Source organism: Tachypleus tridentatus, chromosome 12 (genome assembly GCF_004210375.1).
Source record: "Tachypleus tridentatus isolate NWPU-2018 chromosome 12, ASM421037v1, whole genome shotgun sequence".
NCBI lineage: Eukaryota > Metazoa > Arthropoda > Merostomata > Xiphosura > Limulidae > Tachypleus > Tachypleus tridentatus.
The window spans coordinates 53,658,744-53,681,825 of record NC_134836.1 but is presented as its reverse complement, the minus strand read 5'-3'; the positions used below and the strand labels follow the sequence as shown (position 1 = coordinate 53,681,825).

The 23,082-nt window shown below is 31.5% G+C and overlaps 1 protein-coding gene across 4 annotated transcripts in view; it reads right to left on the bottom strand.

The window, feature by feature from the left end:
- Positions 1-23,082, bottom strand: part of LOC143233349 (retinoblastoma-binding protein 5 homolog) — a 42,272-nt gene that overhangs the window by 2,770 nt on the left and 16,420 nt on the right. For 2 of the 4 annotated variants that reach the window (XM_076469510.1, XM_076469508.1), the window contains exons 7-14: positions 22,741-22,850; positions 19,618-19,737; positions 18,983-19,136; positions 11,742-11,813; positions 9,323-9,507; positions 6,369-6,468; positions 5,551-5,662; positions 696-851 (exon numbers count right to left, since the gene is read on the bottom strand). In XM_076469510.1, the coding sequence (XP_076325625.1) occupies positions 696-851; positions 5,551-5,662; positions 6,369-6,468; positions 9,323-9,507; positions 11,742-11,813; positions 18,983-19,136; positions 19,618-19,737; positions 22,741-22,850 (1,009 nt within the window). The remainder of the gene's footprint in view (positions 1-695; positions 852-5,550; positions 5,663-6,368; positions 6,469-9,322; positions 9,508-11,741; positions 11,814-18,982; positions 19,137-19,617; positions 19,738-22,740; positions 22,851-23,082) is intronic. The other 2 variants (XM_076469511.1, XM_076469509.1) reach the window with 1 other exon arrangement.

Here is a 23,082-nt window from a genome sequence, read left to right as displayed (position 1 = left end):
CACTCCATTTTGAAACTCTCCACCAAAAAGTTTAAAATAATATCTGATAATAAACAACGTACATTGCATCTGATGAAATGACTTTTAAAAGTTATTCTGAAGTTTGATAATGCAAGTACCAGCTTCAAGGAACCCAAAAAGTTTGAAAAACATCACGGTGACACCATGAAGACTTCTTACACGGCAAATGTTTTATGGATGAAGGGTTAAATATAGAAATTTATTAGTTCGTACACCAACTGAAAACACCATTATATAAAGCAAGCAAAAAAATTAAACATATTGGCAAAGTTTTCATGGATGTTCTCCGTAGCCAATCAATATTTAATTGTGAGGAGTTAATATTAGAAGTAACATTACCAAAATCAAGAATGGAAAAACTTTTCCCAAAAATCAAACACTAAAAAAGTTTCATTCAACATTGATATACGATTTTTTTTTTCACAATTTCACATTCTTTTGCTTGTTTCCTTCAAAGTGGCTCCTCAAAAAACAAAAATTAATTTACAAAATAATAATCACAAAAAAACTGTCTGACACCAATCTCCTACATAATTACATTTTATTCTGTTTATTTACATAAGACACATTTATTTTACATATAAAATTTTCATATAATTGAAACAAAATAGTCAATTTCTGAAACTAAAACCTTCAATACATATGTAGTTTGTGACATGAGGTCTAGTTATTACCATGGTACTTTTCTCTCATTTTATCACCTCTGTGTTTTGACCTGTGATGAAATTTTCCTTCAGATCCTGCTCCACTTTTGTGGGTTTTCTGACGACCTGCTTTTTTTGGTTGTTGAGGTTTTTCTTTTGAACGAGGATTCAGTAAAGGATGACACTCTGTAAATAAGTAAAGAAAGAGACAATTTTATAACGTAAGAAGTAAACAGTGAAATGTTAGTAAAGGATGACACTCTGTAAATAAGTAAAGAAAGAGACAATTTTATAACGTAAGAAGTAAACAGTGAAATGTTAGTAAAGGGTGACACTCTGTAAATAAGTAAAGAAAGAGACAATTTTATAACGTAAGAAGTAAACAGTGAAATGTTAGTAAAGGGTGACACTCTGTAAATAAGTAAAGAAAGAGACAATTTTATAATGTAAGAAGTAAACAGTGAAATGTTAGTAAAGGATGACACTCTGTAAATAAGTAAAGAAAGAGACAATTTTATAATGTAAGAAGTAAACAGTGAAATGTTAATAAAGGATGACACTCTGTAAATAAGTAAAGAAAGAGACAATTTTATAATGTAAGAAGTAAACAGTGAAATGTTAGTAAGAGATGACACTCTGTAAATAAGTAAAGAAAGAGATAATTTTATAATGTAAGAAGTAAACAGTGAAATGTTAGTAAAGGATGACACTGTAAATAAGTAAAGAAAGAGAATTTTATAACGTAAGAAGTAAACAGTGAAATGTTAATAAGGATGACACTGTATATAAGTAAAGAAAGAGACAATTTTATAACGTAAGAAGTAAACAGTGAAATGTTAATAAAGGATGACACTCTGTAAATAAGTAAAGAAAGAGACAATTTTATAACGTAAGAAGTAAACAGTGAAATGTTAGTAAAGGATGACACTCTGTAAATAAGTAAAGAAAGAGACAATTTTATAACGTAAGAAGTAAACAGTGAAATGTTAATAAGGATGACACTCTGTAAATAAGTAAAGAAAGAGACAATTTTATAACGTAAGAAGTAAACAGTGAAATGTTAATAAGGATGACACTCTGTAAATAAGTAAAGAAAGAGACAATTTTATAACGTAAGAAGTAAACAGTGAAATGTTAATAAGGATGACACTCTGTAAATAAGTAAAGAAAGAGACAATTTTATAACGTAAGAAGTAAACAGTGAAATGTTAATAAGGATGACACTCCGTATATAAGTAAAGAAAGAGACAATTTTATAACGTAAGAAGTAAACAGTGAAATGTTAATAAAGGATGACACTCTGTAAATAAGTAAAGAAAGAGACAATTTTATAACGTAAGAAGTAAACAGTGAAATGTTAGTAAAGGATGACACTCTGTAAATAAGTAAAGAAAGAGACAATTTTATAACATAAGAAGTAAACAGTGAAATGTTAATAAGGATGACACTCTGTAAATAAGTAAAGAAAGAGACAATTTTATAACGTAAGAAGTAAACAGTGAAATGTTAGTAAAGGATGACACTCTGTAAATAAGTAAAGAAAGAGACAATTTTATAACGTAAGAAGTAAACAGTGAAATGTTAATAAGGATGACACTCTGTAAATAAGTAAAGAAAGAGACAATTTTATAACGTAAGAAGTAAACAGTGAAATGTTAATAAGGATGACACTCTGTAAATAAGTAAAGAAAGAGACAATTTTATAACGTAAGAAGTAAACAGTGAAATGTTAATAAGGATGACACTCTGTAAATAAGTAAAGAAAGAGACAATTTTATAACGTAAGAAGTAAACAGTGAAATGTTAATAAGGATGACACTCTGTATATAAGTAAAGAAAGAGACAATTTTATAACGTAAGAAGTAAACAGTGAAATGTTAATAAGGATGACACTCTGTAAATAAGTAAAGAAAGAGACAATTTTATAACGTAAGAAGTAAACAGTGAAATGTTAGTAAAGGATGACACTCTGTAAATAAGTAAAGAAAGAGACAATTTTATAACATAAGAAGTAAACAGTGAAATGTTAATAAGGATGACACTCTGTAAATAAGTAAAGAAAGAGACAATTTTATAACGTAAGAAGTAAACAGTGAAATGTTAATAAGGATGACACTCTGTAAATAAGTAAAGAAAGAGACAATTTTATAACGTAAGAAGTAAACAGTGAAATGTTAATAAAGGATGACACTCTGTAAATAAGTAAAGAAAGAGACAATTTTATAATGTAAGAAGTAAACAGTGAAATGTTAATAAAGGATGACACTCTGTATATAAGTAAAGAAAGAGACAATTTTATAACGTAAGAAGTAAACAGTGAAATGTTAATAAAGGATGACACTCTGTAAATAAGGAAAGAAAGAGACAATTTTATAATGTAAGAAGTAAACAGTGAAATGTTAGTAAAGGATGACACTCTGTAAATAAGTAAAGAAAGAGACAATTTTATAACGTAAGAAGTAAACAGTGAAATGTTAATAAGGATGACACTCTGTAAATAAGTAAAGAAAGAGACAATTTTATAACGTAAGAAGTAAACAGTGAAATGTTAATAAAGGATGACACTCTGTAAATAAGGAAAGAAAGAGACAATTTTATAACGTAAGAAGTAAACAGTGAAATGTTAATAAAGGATGACACTCTGTAAATAAGTAAAGAAAGAGACAATTTTATAACGTAAGAAGTAAACAGTGAAATGTTAGTAAAGGATGACAGTCTGTAAATAAGTAAAGAAAAAGACAATTTTATAACGTAAGAAGTAAACAGTGAAATGTTAATAAAGGATGACACTCTGTAAATAAGTAAAGAAAGAGACAATTTTATAATGTAAGAAGTAAACAGTGAAATGTTAATAAAGGATGACACTCTGTAAATAAGTAAAGAAAGAGACAATTTTATAACGTAAGAAGTAAACAGTGAAATGTTAATAAAGGATGACACTCTGTAAATAAGGAAAGAAAGAGACAATTTTATAACGTAAGAAGTAAACAGTGAAATGTTAATAAAGGATGACACTCTGTAAATAAGTAAAGAAAGAGACAACTTTATAACGTAAGAAGTAAACAGTGAAATGTTAGTAAAGGATGACAGTATGTAAATAAGTAAAGAAAAAGACAATTTTATAACGTAAGAAGTAAACAGTGAAATGTTAATAAAGGATGACACTCTGTAAATAAGGAAAGAAAGAGACAATTTTATAACGTAAGAAATAAACAGTGAAATGTTAATAAAGGATGACACTCTGTAAATAAGTAAAGAAAGAGACAATTTTATAACGTAAGAAGTAAACAGTGAAATGTTAGTAAAGGATGACAGTATGTAAATAAGTAAAGAAAAAGACAATTTTATAACGTAAGAAGTAAACAGTGAAATGTTAATAAAGGATGACACTCTGTAAATAAGTAAAGAAAGAGACAATTTTATAATGTAAGAAGTAAACAGTGAAATGTTAATAAAGGATGACACTCTGCAAATAAGTAAAGAAAGAGACAATTTTATAACGTAAGAAGTAAACAGTGAAATGTTTTACAATTAAAAGAAACAGCAGAATCATCTACATATTGTAATATATGTGTTGTTTAATGATTCAATACACACTAACAAATGAAAGAATAACAACCACATATCTTAATTTTGCACCTTGTAAAATGAGTTTCATACAAGATAAATAAGCATTATCTTAACAACACAGAAAACCACATATTTTAAAATAATTTTAATTGTGTTAATATGTACAACTAACAGTAACCAAACTACTTCAAAATCAATTTGACAGTGAACAGAAGCAACTGTACAGATACAATAACGTCACTTTAAAAACACACTAAGTTTTTATACCTTATATATAACTTTCAGGTGACTCATTTTTAAAAGTATCTCTAAACCATTATTACTTTGTGATACTAAATACAGCGAATTACAAAGACTTACTAATCAGAAAATGTATTACAATAACTGTAACCTAATTCTCTCTGTGGTATGAACTTGGTATTACACCAAATAAATTACAGAAAGAAACTTAACCAAGCTTTAATTTTTTTGACAATCAAAAAGCAAACAGAAAATTAAAAACTTGCTTTTATTTTTAAGTTATTTACAAATAGTTTTGTACATTCTTCATGTATGTTACTTTCAGGTGTAGAACCAAAAAGAAACCAGCAACTATTGAAAAAAACAACTCAGTAAGTTACACAAACACCTGTGCATGTGCAATAAATACATAACTGTTTGTTTAAATTAATATTAGCATTCTAATTTACTCTACCTATTAAAAAAATGTCTGTAAATTAGTCACTCACAAACTTAAAAAGCATAAAAGTTCCATTTGCATGACTGAATTAACCAAAATGATAGTAAAGTCAATAAGAAATGAGAGAAAAGGACATCGTAACTTAGTTACAGAAACAATCAGCCCAGTGTTAGTTGTTACACGTGTTAAGTGCGTCACAAGTAATCCACTACCTCAGGTGTCAAAAAGGAATACTGATGTATCAAACACTCCGATAAATTTATCAAAAAAAGAAAGATTCTGTGTGTTATGCGAGGAGTTATCTGTGCTGTGACTACAATTGGTATTGATATCCAACATTTAGGTTGATAAGCTTGCTGACTTACCACTAAGCCACCATGGAACAGGAGAGAGAAAGAAAGATATACATGTTTAACTGTTTCATTTTATTATATATTTTCAGAGAATCTACATAAAAAAAAATCTCTGGGTCATAAATTTATGTACACAATAAGAGCAGTTAAAAATTTCACTGACTGATATTCAAATCCTAATTTTTGAAACGTGTTGGAAAAAAATATATTTTCTACAATAAATTTAATTCAAACAAGTAAGCAAAATGCTCAAATGGAAAAAAAAATAGTTAAAAAAACTTGCCATCTTTAGGGGCATCTTTTAACTCAATTTCTACTGTCTTTAATTTCTTCTTTTTGGTGCTGTGATGATCTGTTGATGATGGTGGTCGCTTTAAGTTAGACTCTTCTAGAGGCTACAAGATAAAAAAATATACACATTTAATAGAAATTATGCTAAGATATATTACATAACTACAAACTCCAAATATTACACTGAACCTTTTTAGGGTTCATTACAAAACCAAAAACTCCAGACACTTTACTTGGGTGCCCAACATTACACTGTGATTAATTTTTTCAGGGGTTAATTATAAATTATTCTGTTATGATAAAGGTACCTTGAAATCAAAGCAGTTAATGTTTATGTTGTACTCATGGACCTTAGCACTAACAATATATAATGTCATCTGTAACTACACAATTTTTCACTAAAAAGTATGAATTATTGAAAAGTAGATGTGTTATAAAATCATACAGAAATTCCTGTATGAGATAACAACACTAGCAATTTAAACAAACAAATTATTAAGGCACTTAAAAGTAATTTTAAAAACACAAAGATAAATTAATGTAAAAATAAAGTTTGTACCAATACAATGTTAAAGCTTGTGAACAATAAAATCATCTTTATTTATATATAGACACAGCCTTATAATATTCTCCTCTTAGCTTACATTTGTGTTATTTTTGAAGAAAAAGTTTTAATTCAACTATATACCAAAAGGTTGGAAATACAGCATCATGTAACACAAAAAAAATCTCTCATTTAAGAAACAAAAAATTGAGTGACAATATTTAATTTGTTAAGAAAAATGCATAACAAAACTCTCTTATTAATACCTGGTCATGTAAAGGTCCCCAGCCTTCTTCTGGCTCATCAATCTCTGGAGAAATTGGTAGATACATTAAGGCCTCTTCATCGTCCGCTTCATCTTCATCACTGATAAATAGATAATCGAGTAATTTTCTAGAACCTTGTCACTTGTTGAAACTCTGTACTCATAATTGTAAGATGCTTACCACCACAAATCATTAATTGTTCACATAAATGCTATAATGCACTTAGTTTAACACTAAAGAGAAATAAATAAAAAATAAAGTGAGCTTTGATTACATGAGTCAAAGTATTTTACAACTGGGATGGAGATGCTTTTGCTCTCCCAAGCAACCTACAAAAGGCTGGAAAATCATCAAGTAACAGTTTACTTTTTTTATTATTATTATTATTCATTTCAAACACTAGATGCTTATACTCAAAAAGAAGAAATGATTCAAAGGTAGTTCATCCAGCAATGGATAAGAAATATGAGAAGCAGAAATACCTAAAAAACTTAAAAACAGTGACAATCTTTATTCTTTGCACATATCTACCTATAAAGAACAAAAACCTGTGCATCTCTCCGTTTGTTCATTATTTAACTACTCTTAGGTCACTAGGCCAATTTCAACCAAATTTTGTGGGATGATAGTTTGAAACAAGGAGTACGTTAATAGGGGATTCAAATTCCCTTACAGTTGATATTATTGCTGTTGTTGAGCATTTATTATTTTTAATGCAAGTTAACTACATGCCACATCAATACACAAAAAAACAACGAAAACTGTTAAAATTCTCTATAACACTACACATACACAGTGTGTGGGAAGGGCATACAAGTATCTCAGAGAGTGCTGTGTCACTCTTTTTGGAAGAATACAATAAAACAAAACTGCCAACACTATTTCAACTGATACATAAATGAAGATGAAATTTATACACCAACAACAGCCATAAGGTTGATACAAAGATCTGTTTCTATGAGTTATACCAACTTTTTAGCTATAACCTTTCAACTTTGACCTGTAAGTTACTTCTGCAGCCAATGACCATCTGTTAATTAATCACGTGAAGTACTGTTGGAGGACATTAAGAACTGAGCATTGGAAGCAGGTAAAAGAAAGCAACCCTACCACTTCTATTTTGGTCACTACCTCTTCCTTAAAAGTCACCCTGACCATCAATGTTTTGATTTATTAAAGCTCATACAAAACGTTTGGTGATGTAGTAATGAATACTGTAATAATATGTCATAAATAAACTGTGTAAAAGTTAAAGTTAGGATTTCTGTGTTATTTATCATAACATCCGTTCACAATTTTTTTTTCTCAAGTTCATAACCCGAAATGAAGAACAAGTACCTCAGCTTGCAATACATATTACAGAAATCAGGCTTAAAGACATTTTTTTAACATATCAGGAATTTCTCATTTTGTTGCATTTATATCATTGCCCAGATTATTATCAATAATGCACCAGGAATGTGTTTCCTGAAGAAACAGTTCATTGTGAATTGCGAGGATCAATTTCAAACACTTTTTAAGAACTTTCTAAGTACTCTTGGTGTTTTTAAAGCACTTTTTGAAAGGTAAGATCTACCTCAAAATAAATCAGATTCTACTGAAATTTTATAAAGTTCCTATTTATTTGTTCAACACATAAATGTAGACCAAAAAGAAAAGAAGGAACATTTATTGTTCTCAACTCTGGAACATGAATTAGAGTAAGAAATATCAATGTATTCTGCTATTATAATATTTAAAAGTGCTTTTGCAAAAGAGGCCATTTTTCATGGACTTTCAAAGATGTGCATGCACTCTGTAAATGGTCATAGCAGTTTATGTCTCTAGCTTCAACAACTCTGTAGAAGCAGTACTAAACAACTGTACTTATCAAATCCTCGGTACAGCTATTCTCACAAGGCCATCAATTTATTTAGTCATAAACTTACTCAAGTAATGAAACTTTACCCAAATGAGACTTGATTCTTTGATTTTTTTTATTATAAGTTGTTTGTTAGCTAGTTAAATTTCAATGTTTGATTAAAAATACAAAAAATATGTGAGTGCAATCTGAACAAAGCACTACATGATTTTATCTAGCTGTATTTATTTACTCACAGATAACTACTGAAACATTTCAACAGAAATTTTCTTAAAAACAGTGATAAATAAAGTGTGTAATTAACCCTCAGATTTGAGCAAATCTGTTTACAACCCTCTTTTGTCTTTCTGCATCTTATTTCAATAAAGAAAATTATACTGCATTTGATTTTTTAAGCAAAGGAGACTGAACAACTACATCACTGTCAGAGATATTTGTTTCTTGAAGCAATGGGTACATCCAGCACACTTAGGGCAATGAGGCTTACTAAGTATCCACAGGAATTGCTTGTTTTCCTAGATGCCACCATCCTTGTCGTTTCACTTAGAGCAAGGAAAAACCACTAAAGAAGTAAGCACATTTTGACTGTTGTTGTTCCTTTATGAAAAGTCACAGAGGAGCTTATCAAACCAACATCTTAGCATAATACAATAAAATAATTCATGCATGTAATACCTACATAAAAAAAATAATATAAACCAAAAAACAACAAATATGTACTCAAATATGTTCCTCTCAAAGTATTTCTTTCTATTCATGCTACCATTTTCAAAACATTCCTTTCAATCAGTCAATGGACAAAATTGCATTTTGTTTTGAAATTCCCTCGCAGAAAAGAAACATTTCCATTCTTAATAAGTTTTTTCTCAGAATGACCATTCAACACATACAACAGAATGATGAATTGATGCTAGTTAATAATTAGTTTGTAAAAGTTACAACAAAATTAATAAGTTACTAAGTTAGCAATACTTAGGTGGTTGTATAGGCCAATTTTTCTCAACCATCAATTCATCACAAGTTACACATACAGAGATATAAAGCACGACAGACACAAATATTTGGCTGTTGTACAGTTACTTTGAAACCTTACCTGCTGCAGAAGGCAGCTATTGGTTCCACTGTGACAACATCAACCTCCTCATCATCTTCCTGAGTTTCCGGATGAAGTTGTGGGCTGCAATCTTCGTCTTCTTGATCAAATTCACTTTCACGTTCTTCGTACTCAACATTTTCATCAAGTTCTTTGAAGTCTGGAGCAAAAGCGCTCCAATTTTCCTATTAATGCAACATCAAATAAATGGATATTTCTTTGATTCATTAAGAAGCAATTCATTCTGAACCCAAGTCATATTCTCTTATAATTACTTGTCCTTTTATATAATTCCTGTGATGTAATGAAAACATCTGATTGGATCATCAACCTATAGCTTTTCATCAATCCAAAGCATTACTTAATGTTACAGTTCAATCACTTACAATTTAAAATACCAAAATTCAATTACATTAATCTTCAATTAAATAGTAAGTTTCATTTCTCTTGCAGTCTAGACCTGTCTTATTAATAAATGTTAATTCACCTACTACTTTCTAAGCATTTTAAATCCCAAAATATAAGTCATTCAATATATTATAACCTACAAGTTGGAATTTTTAACCACCAACCACACATATCAATGCTGGCTTTAGCTTCCAGATGTCAAACACAAGTCAAAGTACTAGAAATAATCATGAAAATGGTGAGGGAAAAAGGTACAGAAATAAATAAATGCAAATGTCATCACTTTATCATAAACTGTACCAGAGCAGAGTGAATTGTTGATGATATACATTGTGATTGGTTGTCATCCAACAAGTTAAAAATGACTAAATCAGAGTAAGGCCTATAAAATACAGTGGCAGTTCACTATGTGCAGTAGTAACAGTGAACGGGACTAAATAATCATATAGCAAGCGAGCAGAATACAAAACCTCAACCACCATTACTATTAACACTTTGTTCAATGGTAAAGAGAGGATTGTGACAATACTATCGTACTCAATGTAAAATATCTACAATGAAATGTAAAGTTTCATCAGTAAAAGTTTGGGACTACATCTCAACAAACAGTGCCAATAATCCACAGGTAACTAACTGATGGCACACTGTCTGCTGATAAGTACAGGCAAGGTTTGATTCACGATGCTATTCACTCACATGCACAACTCATTTGAAGGGAATTGATGTTTGAGTAAGACAACAATCTTAAAGATACTAGTGCACTATACAACTTCCTCACTTTTCTTCTGTAGTTTTGTAATAAAGTTTTGTACCATCTAGTTTTAACTGTTCATTGCTTGTAGCTCCTGTGTGTCTATTTCTTTTAGACTTCCACCATTATTTCCATCACTGTACGTCACAAAAAAAAACAATCCAGACACTTGGTAGTGTGTTCTGCAATCAAAACACAGTGTTATTTTGAGAAGTGACAGTTCAGTGATTTTTTTCCACTTTCTGTAACTCAGACTGTGGTAAACCAAATTATCACATTTTCAGTGAACTCTTTCTATATGTACCAAATTTCAAGATAATTCATTAAAAAATCTGTATCTAAAGTTTCCAATTGTGATTAAACATCTTTCCCCTATTTCTTTGCACCAAAATTATGAAAACTTCATATGATAAAAACCACACTTAACTTTTATAGTTTTTTTTATTTTGGAACATTATAGATCTTCGTAATCTACAATTATACGTCAAATTTAGTCTAAATATAAGCCACATGTTAAAAATTATTCAACAAAAAAGCATTCAGTTTTGACCAAAATCTTTTCACATATGTACACACAGTCATGTGAGCTATCAGTCTGAACTTTTTATTATCACTTCACCTAAGAGTAAAAGTAGATAGTTCTTAGTTTTTTTTGCTCATTTGGATTAAAGATACCTGATTTACAGCAGCAAAACTATAAGGTCAAAGCATGTGCAGATACATAAAGGTATTGGTTAGGCCAAGCAAACTAGATAAGCAGTTTCTAGCTCAAGTTTTCAAAAGAATCATGGATGGACAGTTATTATCCACTGCCAACTTTTAAGCACAAATTAACTAAATTTTAAGAAATTCTTCTAATTAAAGAACAATCAGCATCACATGATATTAGTTTAAGGAACAAGGGACTGGCCATGCAACATAAAGAAATTAAACCAAAACTGATGGACAAATTAACAGCTACCACTTATAGCACTGGTAGAATTTTACAGCAAATATTCATTCAGTAGTTATTTAATCTGTATTTTGTGTCCAACTTGGGACACTATAGTGCATAAAACAAAATACTGCTCAATTCTTTTCTGGCTGAATCATTTTTTCACACCAAAGGTGTTTTTGATTAGATTATAATCTTTAATAAAGCTACTTTTCCTAATATTAAGACATCTTAATTCAATAATATATATTAAAACAGCTATGGAAATATAATAAACACAATAAGACATCAAGCAATTATTTATTGTAGAAATATATGAATCTTACAACTTGAGGCTGTGCCCAGATAGATACCACACCACTGGATATTGAAGCAATGATCGGACGAACTGGATGCCACTAAACATGTACAAAGATATATACACACATATGGATATTTCAGTGCAGATTCTAACTTAAAAATCATTCTTAAAGAACTAATAAAAAATAATAAATTTGCTTTAATAATTAAATTATTGTTGAATTTAATCAAAACCTTATGATCAATTTTGTTGCTAGAAAGGTATATCAAAATCATACGTGTTTATTTAAGGTAATTTTGAAAATAGAATACATACATAACTTCATAGAACTCTTAAACGATTACAGATGTTGACACTGACTGGAAACAAATACTAGAACACACTAAGTCAGAAACAAAATACTAATTGATATACAAACTAGTAATCAAATCAAGTTCTTCAAAGTTTATTTAACATTTAAATTTGGTTGGAAAACATTTTTTAAATCAGAGTTTCTCAAGCTTTTGCATGTCAAGGCCCAGCTAGTTTAGTGGCACAGTAATAAAGGCTCATGCATACAGCTTATCTCTTATTAATTTAATTAATTTAGGGCATTCACAGGTGTCCAGACCAGAGGCAGCCCATAACCGTGCATCCAACTATCCATTATTAGAGAAACACTGCCTTAAACCTTATAACAGTGTAAGACATAATCATGGTTTCTGATTTTTCACAACCAATCTAATACTATAATGTTATTTACTATACTTGCTTGGGTTTCCACACCCTAAATTGACTACTTTGCTTTATAACTTCAAGTTTAGAGCAAATATTGCATATGATATACTTACCATAACGTATGTATTTTTAAGTACATTAGAATATATTTAATTTATATGTATTTCCCTTTTTATAAAGATAAAAAGATTACCATGCAGTCTCATACTCTACAAATATAACATAATAAAACTAAAAATATTCATTAATTATCCAAACTATTATTATCAAACTTTATTAGTCATAACAAAAACATCATTTTTAAAGTGCATTAAAAATCTGTTAGAAAAAAACTGATAAATAAACATTGCATCAACATTTAGTAGAAAATTTAAGTTAAAAAATATATACAACTGTATTTAAAGCATGGATATGTGTAAAAATTCCATATCTAATAAAAAACATACTAACATTTTATTAAAAATCTAGTCACCTTGGAAAAATTGCAGCCAAAAAGCATAACCTTTCATGATTTAATAAAGACTAATTAAAACAGACAATGGAGAATGGATAACTTGCCATGAAGCAAACTATAAACATTTCAGGAAACTCCAGGACTACTTTTAAACTGTATGTGACCAACAGAGGTTTAAACAAAACAATGAAATATGGTAACAAATGTATAACAGTGTGGGAATATTTGGTTGCTCCAGTAAAAAAACTGACATCATAAAAACAAGTAACAGTACCATAATACCCTTATCCAACAGACAACACATAATTAGTTCTGGTTTTGAATTTCACCAGGATAAAGTAAAAAAAAAAGTACCATAATACCCTTATCCAACAGACAACACATAATTAGTTCTGCGTTTGAGTTTCACCAGGATAAAGTAAAAAAAAAAAGTACCATAATACCCTTATCCAACAGACAACACATAATTAGTTCTGCGTTTGAGTTTCACCAGGATAAAGTAAAAAAAAAAAAGTACCATAATACCCTTATCAAACAGACAACACAATTAGTTCTGGTTTTGAATTTCACCAAGATAAAGTAAAAAAACGTACCACAATACCCTTGTCCAACAGACAACACATAATTAGGTCTGGGTTTGAATTTCACCAGGATAAAGTAAAAAAAGTGTACCACAATACCCTTGTCCAACAGACAACACATAATTAGTTCTGGTTTTGAATTTCACCAGGATAAAGTAAAAACAGTGTACCACAATACAATTGTCCAACAGACAACACAATTAGTTCTGGTTTTGAATTTCACCAGGATAAAGTAAAAAAAGTGTACCACAATACCTTTATCAAACAGACAACACATTAGTTTTGGGTTTGAATTTCACCAGGATAAAGTAAAAAAATAGTACCACAATACCCTTGTCCAACAGACAACACAATTGGTTCTGGGTTTGAATTTCACCAGGATAAAGTAAAAAAATAGTACCACAATACCCTTGTCCAACAGACAACACATAATTAGGTCTGGGTTTGAATTTCACCAGGATCAAGTAAAAAAGTGTACCACAATACCGTTGTCCAACAGACAACACATAATTAGTTCTGGTTTTGAATTTCACCAGGATAAAGTAAAAAAATAGTACCACAATACCCTTGTCCAACAGACAACACAATTAGTTTTGGGTTTGAATTTCACCAGGATAAAGTAAAAAAAAAAGTACCACAATACCCTTGTCCAACAGACAACACAATTAGTTCTGGTTTTGAATTTCACCAGGATAAAGTAAAAAAAGTGTACCACAATACCCTTGTCCAACAGACAACACATTATTAGTTCTGGTTTTGAATTTCACCAGGATAAAGTAAAAAAATAGTACCACAATACCCTTGTCCAACAGACAACACAATTGGTTCTGGGTTTGAATTTCACCAGGATAAAGTAAAAAAAAGTACCACAATACCCTTGTCCAACAGACAACACATTATTAGTTCTGGTTTTGAATTTCACCAGGATAAAGTAAAAAAATAGTACCACAATACCCTTATCCAACAGACAACACATTAGTTCTGGGTTTGAATTTCACCAGGAAAAAGTAAAAAAAATAGTACCACAATACCCTTGTCCAACAGACAACACATAATTAGTTCAATTTTTGAATTTCACCAGGATAAAGTAAAAAAATAGTACCACAATACCCTTGTCCAACAGACAACACAATTAGTTCTGGTTTTGAATTTCACCAGGATAAAGTAAAAAAATAGTACCACAATACCCTTGTCCAACACACAACACACAATTAGTTCTGGGTTTGAATTTCACCAAAATAAAGTAAAAAATGTACCACAATATCCTTGTCCAACAGACAACACAATTAGTTCTGGGTTTGAATTTCACCAGGATAAAGTAAAAAGATAGTACCACAATACCCTTATCCAACAGACAACACAATTAGTTCTGAGTTTGAATTTCACCAGGATAAAGTAAAAAAAAATAGTACCATAATACCCTTGTCCAACAGACAACACAATTAGTTCTGGATTTGAATTTCACCAGGATAAAGGAAAAAAATAGAACCACAATACCCTTGTCCAACAGACAACACATAATTAGTTCTGGTTTTGAATTTCACCAGGATAAAGTAAAAAAGAGTACCACAATACCCTTATCCAACAGACGACACATAATTAGTTCTGGGTTTGAATTTCACCAGGATAAAGTAAAAATAAGTACCACAATACCCTTGTCCATAGCCAACACATAATTAGTTCTGGTTTTGAATTTCACCAGGATAAAGTAAAAAAGAGTACCACAATACCCTTATCCAACAGACGACACATAATTAGTTCTGGGTTTGAATTTCACCAGGATAAAGTAAAAATAAGTACCACAATACCCTTGTCCATAGCCAACACATAATTAGTTCTGCTTTTGAATTTCACCAGGATAAAGTAAAAAAATAGTACCACAATACCCTTATCCAACAGACAACACATAATTAGGTCTGGGTTTGAATTTCACCAGGATAAAGTAAAAAAAAAGTGTACCACAATACCCTTGTCCAACAGACAACACAATTAGTTCTGGTTTTGAATTTCACAAAAATAAAGTAAAAAAATAGTACCACAATACCCTTGTCCAACAGACAACACAATTAGTTCTGGGTTTGAATTTCACCAGGATAAAGTAAAAAAATAGTACCACAATACCCTTGTCCAACAGACAACACAATTAGTTCTGGGTTTGAATTTCACCAGGATAAAGTAAAAAAAGTGTACCACAATACCCTTGTCCAACAGACAACACATAATTAGGTCTGGGTTTAAATTTCACCAGGATAAAGTAAAAAAAGTGTACCACAATACCCTTGTCCAACAGACAACACATAATTAGTTCTGGTTTTGAATTTCACCAGGATAAAGTAAAAAAATAGTATCACAATACCTTTGTCCAACAGACAACACATTAGTTCTGGGTTTGAATTTCACCAGGATAAAGTAAAAAAATAGTACCACAATACCCTTGTCCAACAGACAACACAAAATTAGTTCTGGTTTTGAATTTCACCAGGATAAAGTAAAAAAAAAGTACCACAATACCCTTGTCCAACAGACAACACAATTAGTTCTGGTTTTGAATTTCACCAGGATAAAGTAAAAAAATAGTACCACAATACCCTTGTCCAACAGACAACACATAATTAGTTCTGGGTTTGAATTTCACCAGGATAAAGTAAAAAAATAGTACCACAATACCCTTGTCCAACAGACAACACATAATTAGTTCTAGTTTTGAATTTCACCAGAATAAAGTAAAAAATAGTACCACAATACCCTTGTCCAACAGACAACACAATTAGTTCTGGGTTTGAATTTCACCAGGATAAAGTAAAAAAAAAGTACCACAATACCCTTGTCCAACAGACAACACAATTAGTTCTGGTTTTGAATTTCACCAGGATAAAGTAAAAAAATAGAACCACAATACCCTTGTCCAACAGACAACACATAATTAGTTCTGGTTTTGAATTTCACCAGGATAAAGTAAAAATAAGTACCACAATACCCTTGTCCAACAGACAACACATAATTAGTTCTGGTTTTAAATTTCACCAGGATAAAGTAAAAAAATAGTACCACAATACCCTTGTCCAACAGACAACACATAATTAGTTCTGGTTTTGAATTTCATTAGGATAAAGTAAAAAATAGTACCACAATACCCTTGTCCATAACCAACAGACAACACATAACTGGTTCTGACTATGAATTTCCTCACAATAATGAAATGGTCACCTTCCTGATGTCAGACATACTGAAAACTTGTGAGGTTGGTTGGATGACTGATTTAGTGCACTTGTCCATCACACAGCCTGTCCTTTTTGTTCAAAGAAACTGCCAAAAGGTGACTGTATTGGCAGGTTTCAGAAATGTTTCCTATATGGAGAGATACACAGGATGGTAGTAAGCAATCAGTGTTTTGATATCATCCAGATTAGAACGTAAACCTCGACAGTTCCATTGTATCAAAGTGGCCATTTTTATTTATATGTAGGTGAACTGGGTGGAGAACCCTCTGTTTACTACAATGTCTTTTTTTCATTACTGTCTTTATTTGAGGGGGGGGTCTATCAACCTCAATGGAACTTTCCATGGGTTGATAGGGCAGGTCTTTGCTGTTGGAAGAGGATTCCAGTGACTGAGGACATAAATGAATGATCGTTTTGCAATTTGATGTGGGAGAAGAAAATGTATCCAAGGAAATGCTCACACCCGGAACCAAAGGAAGTGGATCTTGGGATTTGCTGGAATGTATGTAATGGACAGAGATGGGTGATGTTGATTCATCAACCTTTTACACCATGGAGGTCAAAAGCCTTTTCATTTGTTTTGAGAACGATTTTTTTGTAGGCACAGAGAGATCTGTCTTCATTCCCACTGTAGTTGTGGAACAAAGTGCAGAAGCATATGTCCAAGATGAAATGGTGGACCGCAATTTTCAAGCCTCGGGATAAGTAATGCTTTTAATCATTTTCAAATGCTGCATCTCTTCTTCTTCCAACCATTTACGGCAAGAAAGAAAGTAGGACGGGTGAGAGCCATTGTAGTTGATGCAATGAGGGTTCGTTTCACACTCATAGGCATCATGGTACTTGCCAATGCAATGAGCACACGTCAAGGAAACACGATATGACATCTTCAAGTGACTGAACTGCTGACACTGGAAACATCTGAGAGGGTTTGGAATGTACGGCTGAACCCTGCAATTAAGATAACCTGCCTTGATGGTAGAAGGTGAACATGGTGATGTAAATGTCAGAAGTGAGGACACTAATCAGCATTGTAATTCCATCTTTACGAGTGGAGATACACTTCAGTCCAGAAACTCCTTGGGTGGAAAAACCAACAAGAATCTCTGACTTGGAGATGTTCTTCAAATCACTCTCAACAATAACTCCTCATGATAAATTTAAAGTAGCATGAGGTATAACCTCAATAGGTATATCCCCAACTGCTCTTGAATGCAAGGAGTTAACTGTGTTGAGATGTGGATGTTTCCACCAATATGTCACCAGATCGAAGCTTCTTTACCTACTTTGGAGAACCAGTGAGTCCCTCTAGTCCCTTCTGAATAAAAAAGTGTAAGAAAACAAGGTACAGGTGTTACAGATGTTGAAGATTGCTGCTCAGTCTCTTCAAGATGTGGCCGTTTACCTATGAACTGTTTTTTTACTATTTTATTTGAGTTTTTATTTGGAGGATCCATAAAAAAATGGCATTTTGGTGCCAACTGACCCCACCCACCATGGAGCCCTATGAGGGGACACACTACAATGTCAAGCAAAGACACTGCAGCAATGCCAGGGTTTCATGAGCACTATACCCAAACACCAGCATCAGATACAATGTCCACAATACCTGTTGAGAACATCCAACACTGGTACTTGGCTGACCATAACCCAGGTGAATCAGCCGACTGACCCAAGGGGGGCCACCCCTAGGCCCCCCTATCTACAGGAATTCAAGGCCAAAGTGTTGTGTTAAGGTTGGAACCCTCAACCATCAGGATCCTCTCCTTCCCTTCACAGATCATCACACATGGCAAACACATGGGTGGATATTTAGATCGTAGAGGAGGTAAACTGTAAAACAGAACCTTCCCTGGGAGATCCCCTTCCCACGTATAGGAATCCACACCGAGGGGAACTTGTGAGATGGTTAAATTAATGTTGCAAAAGAGACACTAATCCATGTCAATTTTAAAGAATCATAAAGCTGTGGGTGAAGGTATTTACAACCTAAATGGTATCTAACACAACACAAGAGATAAACAGCTCAGTCAGAGAAACTGAGTGTCCTAGGCATAACTACATTACATTTAAAGCCACTGACCAGAAGTGCAGCCAGTCAGTAGCACCTAGCACCTTACAAGTTACTCTCAATCAAACAGAAAATTAAAAATCACAGTTATAACACTTCTACAATTGAAAAATTTTAAATATGAACACCAAAATAACACTTAAGCAATTTTTCAAGAAAACATGAGTGTCAGTACTTTAAAATTATGAGTTCAGTTATGTATATAATATATATTGTACTCACCACAACATCGAGTAATAATTCTCCTTTTGTTCCATGGAGAATTTTCACCAAGTTTCCCACACCTTTTTCCCAGATGTATAAAGCGTGTTGTCTCGCTGAACCAGCACAGATGAACTCACCATCTCCAGAGAAACAACATTTTTTCCACATTGTCCTGGGTGGTTAAACAAAGGCTTTTAGAAACGTGTTTTAGCACCACAAGACATAACATACTTTTCTACACATAATGCTATTCTTCTTGATACAACTAACACATTAATACTTTTCTTCAAAGAAATTGTGCTACTATATTTAGAAAAAAGAAAAAACATTTATCAGCACTACAAAAGCAAGATTCTTGTTAAAAGTTACAGTCAAGTAACTAACCACCCTGATACTTTATAAATAATTATTATTTCAAAATTTTCTTTACGATTTAGATTCCAGAAATATCACATTAAGATTCTTGAATGAAATCCTATACACGATCTACTTATCAGAATTTCCTACGACATTAGTTAAAAAAAAAAGCCGTTTATTTGACAATCTTTTTTTTTTTAGTTTTGTTTGTAACATGTTTAAAACTGATATACCATATTGCTTGTAATATTCTAGTTCTGAAATGTAAAGAAATAAAAGTCTTTAATTAAGCATACTTGTTGACCAAGTCTTGTAGTCTTTGTATTGGTTCTGGTTCTCCATCCTTACCACAAGCTAAGACTTCTCCACTTTCATACACTCTAATCACTCTGTCTGCTGTATTCACCAGAAAACAGCTAAAAGAAGTTAAAAATCAAGCCATTTATATAAAAACAAAACAACTCAATTTGTGTGTAAAAACAGCTGTTTGCGTGGAGAAAATTTTTTATGTACAGGAGCAAACAATGTTTCAATCTTCTTCGGTCATCTTCAGGTTCACAAAGAAAGAAAAAGGTAACTGACCGATAGCTGACCACATGTTTAAAGGAGGTTGTGTTACTGAGTGTAGGAATGTAGAGGGCATGCTTACATGTTTGATTATATTTAGTAATATAGGTATAAAATTTGTATTTGTACTTATCTATGTAACCATTATGTCTGAACTAACATACCTCACACCACTATGAACAGTACATGCTCCTACAATCATAAAGAAACTAATAAACTTAAAACCACTCAATGTTCAGAAACCTTAACCCACAGCAATGTCTGATTTTTGTGTCAAATATTAAACTATATATTGTTTTTGGCCTATTCATGTTAAGATTTTAAAAAAATTAAATTTCAGTAAAATGACAAGTTCATACATTTTTATTAATATTTATGTTCCCATTAATTATCAGATATTTCCTTGGTTACTGAAATAAGTAATTTTCATTTTATTAAGTCAATCCATAACTTAAAGCCTTATTGTTTGCTGGTTGTTTCAAGAATACAAGTTAGACGCAACAATATAAAATTGCCTTTACAAAACGTTAAAACTCAGCCTTAACAAACAAAGAAACAAAAAGTATTTTCTTTATAACTTAAGTCAAAGCCAGTAGAAATTAATTTCACAGATGCCAATCTTAGGAATAATACTTCTAAATTGTTACACTATGTGGTGTTAAAAACAAACTATGATGCAAAAACAACTATTTACTGTATGTCCATCCAAATTTTACCCTTGTTAATAATTCTGTTATCTTTCCGAGCATAACATAAAAACATTTCATATTCTAGTACAACCTTTAAGTGAAAACAAACAGAACTTTAAGCATGAGTTTCATACAGTAAGTCCATGTACAAACTTTCATGATGTTTTATCCTGGGTGCACGCACTGCAGAAAATGTTTGGAAACAACTGAAGTTTATAAAAATCTAGCTGCTACAAGCCAAAATTACCATTTTAAAATGATGTCAGTAAACTTTCCAAGATTTGTAGTATGCAAATCAGGCATATGATGATTTGTAACTTATTCAGAAAAACAAATAATTGGTCATTCAGCACTTCCAGACACATAACCATTTGATTTTGAAATCAGTATAGCACAGGTGTTTCATACTTAAAATTAATGTGCTCATAAGATTTTAAAGTATCCTCGCCCACTCATCCAAAAACAGTTCTTTCAAAGAAAACTTTAATGTCTGGATGCACTTGATTGAACAAATGGAATCAAAGTTGAGTACAAATGTAGACCACTCAATTAAAAAAAATATGTTGACCAGTTAAGGATGGTGGTAGTTACAATGGTTCATTTAGCTGATCTGCTAATAACTGGCCTAACTCACAACATTCTTAAATGTATGAAAACGTGATCTTGGGTAAATTTAAGAAAAGCTAATAAACAAAACATCTTCTAGATACATGTACATGATTGGTACATTTGGTGAGCAATAACCAAAAAAAAACATGGCTTCAGTTATAGAAGCACATATGCTGTGAGCTGTGGTTTATTAAGCTAATATATTTTACCTTTTATTGTAAGTATAGTGTACTGATAAAAATGAAACAACTCATTTGTGATTTGATTAAACAAAAAATATTTTGTATTACCTACTCTGACATGTGGTACTATTTCTAGATGTGACTGTCACTTTTAATAATGGTTACAGAATACAAGTTCTTCTATCATTTATAACCCTGTTGCAAGTAAACATCAGTATCTATACTTTTAACAACTCTCAACCTGAAAAAAAACTATAGGAAAGCAAAATACTTTACATTTTATCAACCTACATTACACAGTCCAAAAGTTTGGCTACAATGTATAATCTTTATGGCATGTTTAGATTAAGAGCCCAGATGAATGGTGTTAATTATCTAGACCACACTTTAAGTTTATTTTAAAGAAAATAATGAGAAAATTCTTGAAACACAAGACACCACAATGGTATTAAAGTTAACTAAAATGTTGACCATTATTGTGTGTTTACTAATTCTACAACAAATCTGTCACAAAAGCTAACTTTTCAATGCTGACTGTCAACTGGCAAAATATTCATTTATATCACATCCATTTGTCCTTGTCTACAATTTTTATTTCAAGGTTCTTTATTTAAAACTTGATGCAGCAGAATTTCCTCTTTCTAAACCAAATAACAAACTAGAATAAAGTTGAAATAGAATATTTATATGGCACACACATAAGCCTAATTTTAACTAACAAAACACTGTTTGTAGGTTCTTTTCTTGGGGCATCTTTACTCAAAATGATTATTCCTGGAAGCTCTTAATGACAAGAAACCCACTTGACATAAAAATGTATCTCAGAACGGCTGGTATGGCTAACACTTTAACTGATAAACGGTGAACAACATTTCAACCTTCCTAGGTCACCTTCAGGTTAACCAATAAGACGACCTAGGAAGGTCAAAAGGTTATTCACTGCTTATCAGTAAAAGTGTCAATAGTCATTCCAGCCATTCTGAGATACATTCTTGGAAGCTAATAATGTTCATAAACCTGAAGTTACTGTACACCATAGTGTCAACAGAAACATTACTAACTAGAGGTACATTTTTCTAATATGTTTGACAAAAGTTCCTTAAGTGATTTTACACAATATCACTTTTCACTTACCATCTGATAAGTAAAAGACAGCTTTGATTAAATGCATCACAAATGCAGTCATATGTTAGCATGTCATTACAAAGAATAACAATAATTTGAAAGGTTTTTACTTCTAACTACTTGTAAAAATAATCACACCAGATGCAAACATCAAGCAAGATTTAATAATATGCAATGCATGTGGTTAACAAAAGTAACTACAGATAACATTTGAACATGTATTCAAAAAGCAACAACTATTACTTACTCTCCACGTCTGGCAAATTCAATAGATTTGATAGCTGTTGTGTTGGAAGTACCTGTTGTCACTCGAAATGATGCAGCCAGTTCCAAATTGTCAACTGATAGAACAAGGATCTATGTGAAATGCACAGCAGGTTTTAAACATAGCTAAAAATCACACAAAATAACATACATGAGTGCCAGCAATGAATGGATCCTACTCACTGTTTTATGGTAAGCTTAACCTCACATTTCAGTGTGTCTAAACATATTCTAATTACTCTGCACAAATGTGCACTTAGTTTGCAGAATGGTACAGCTGACTGTAAGGTAAACAAACAACATTTTACACAACACACAGTATTGT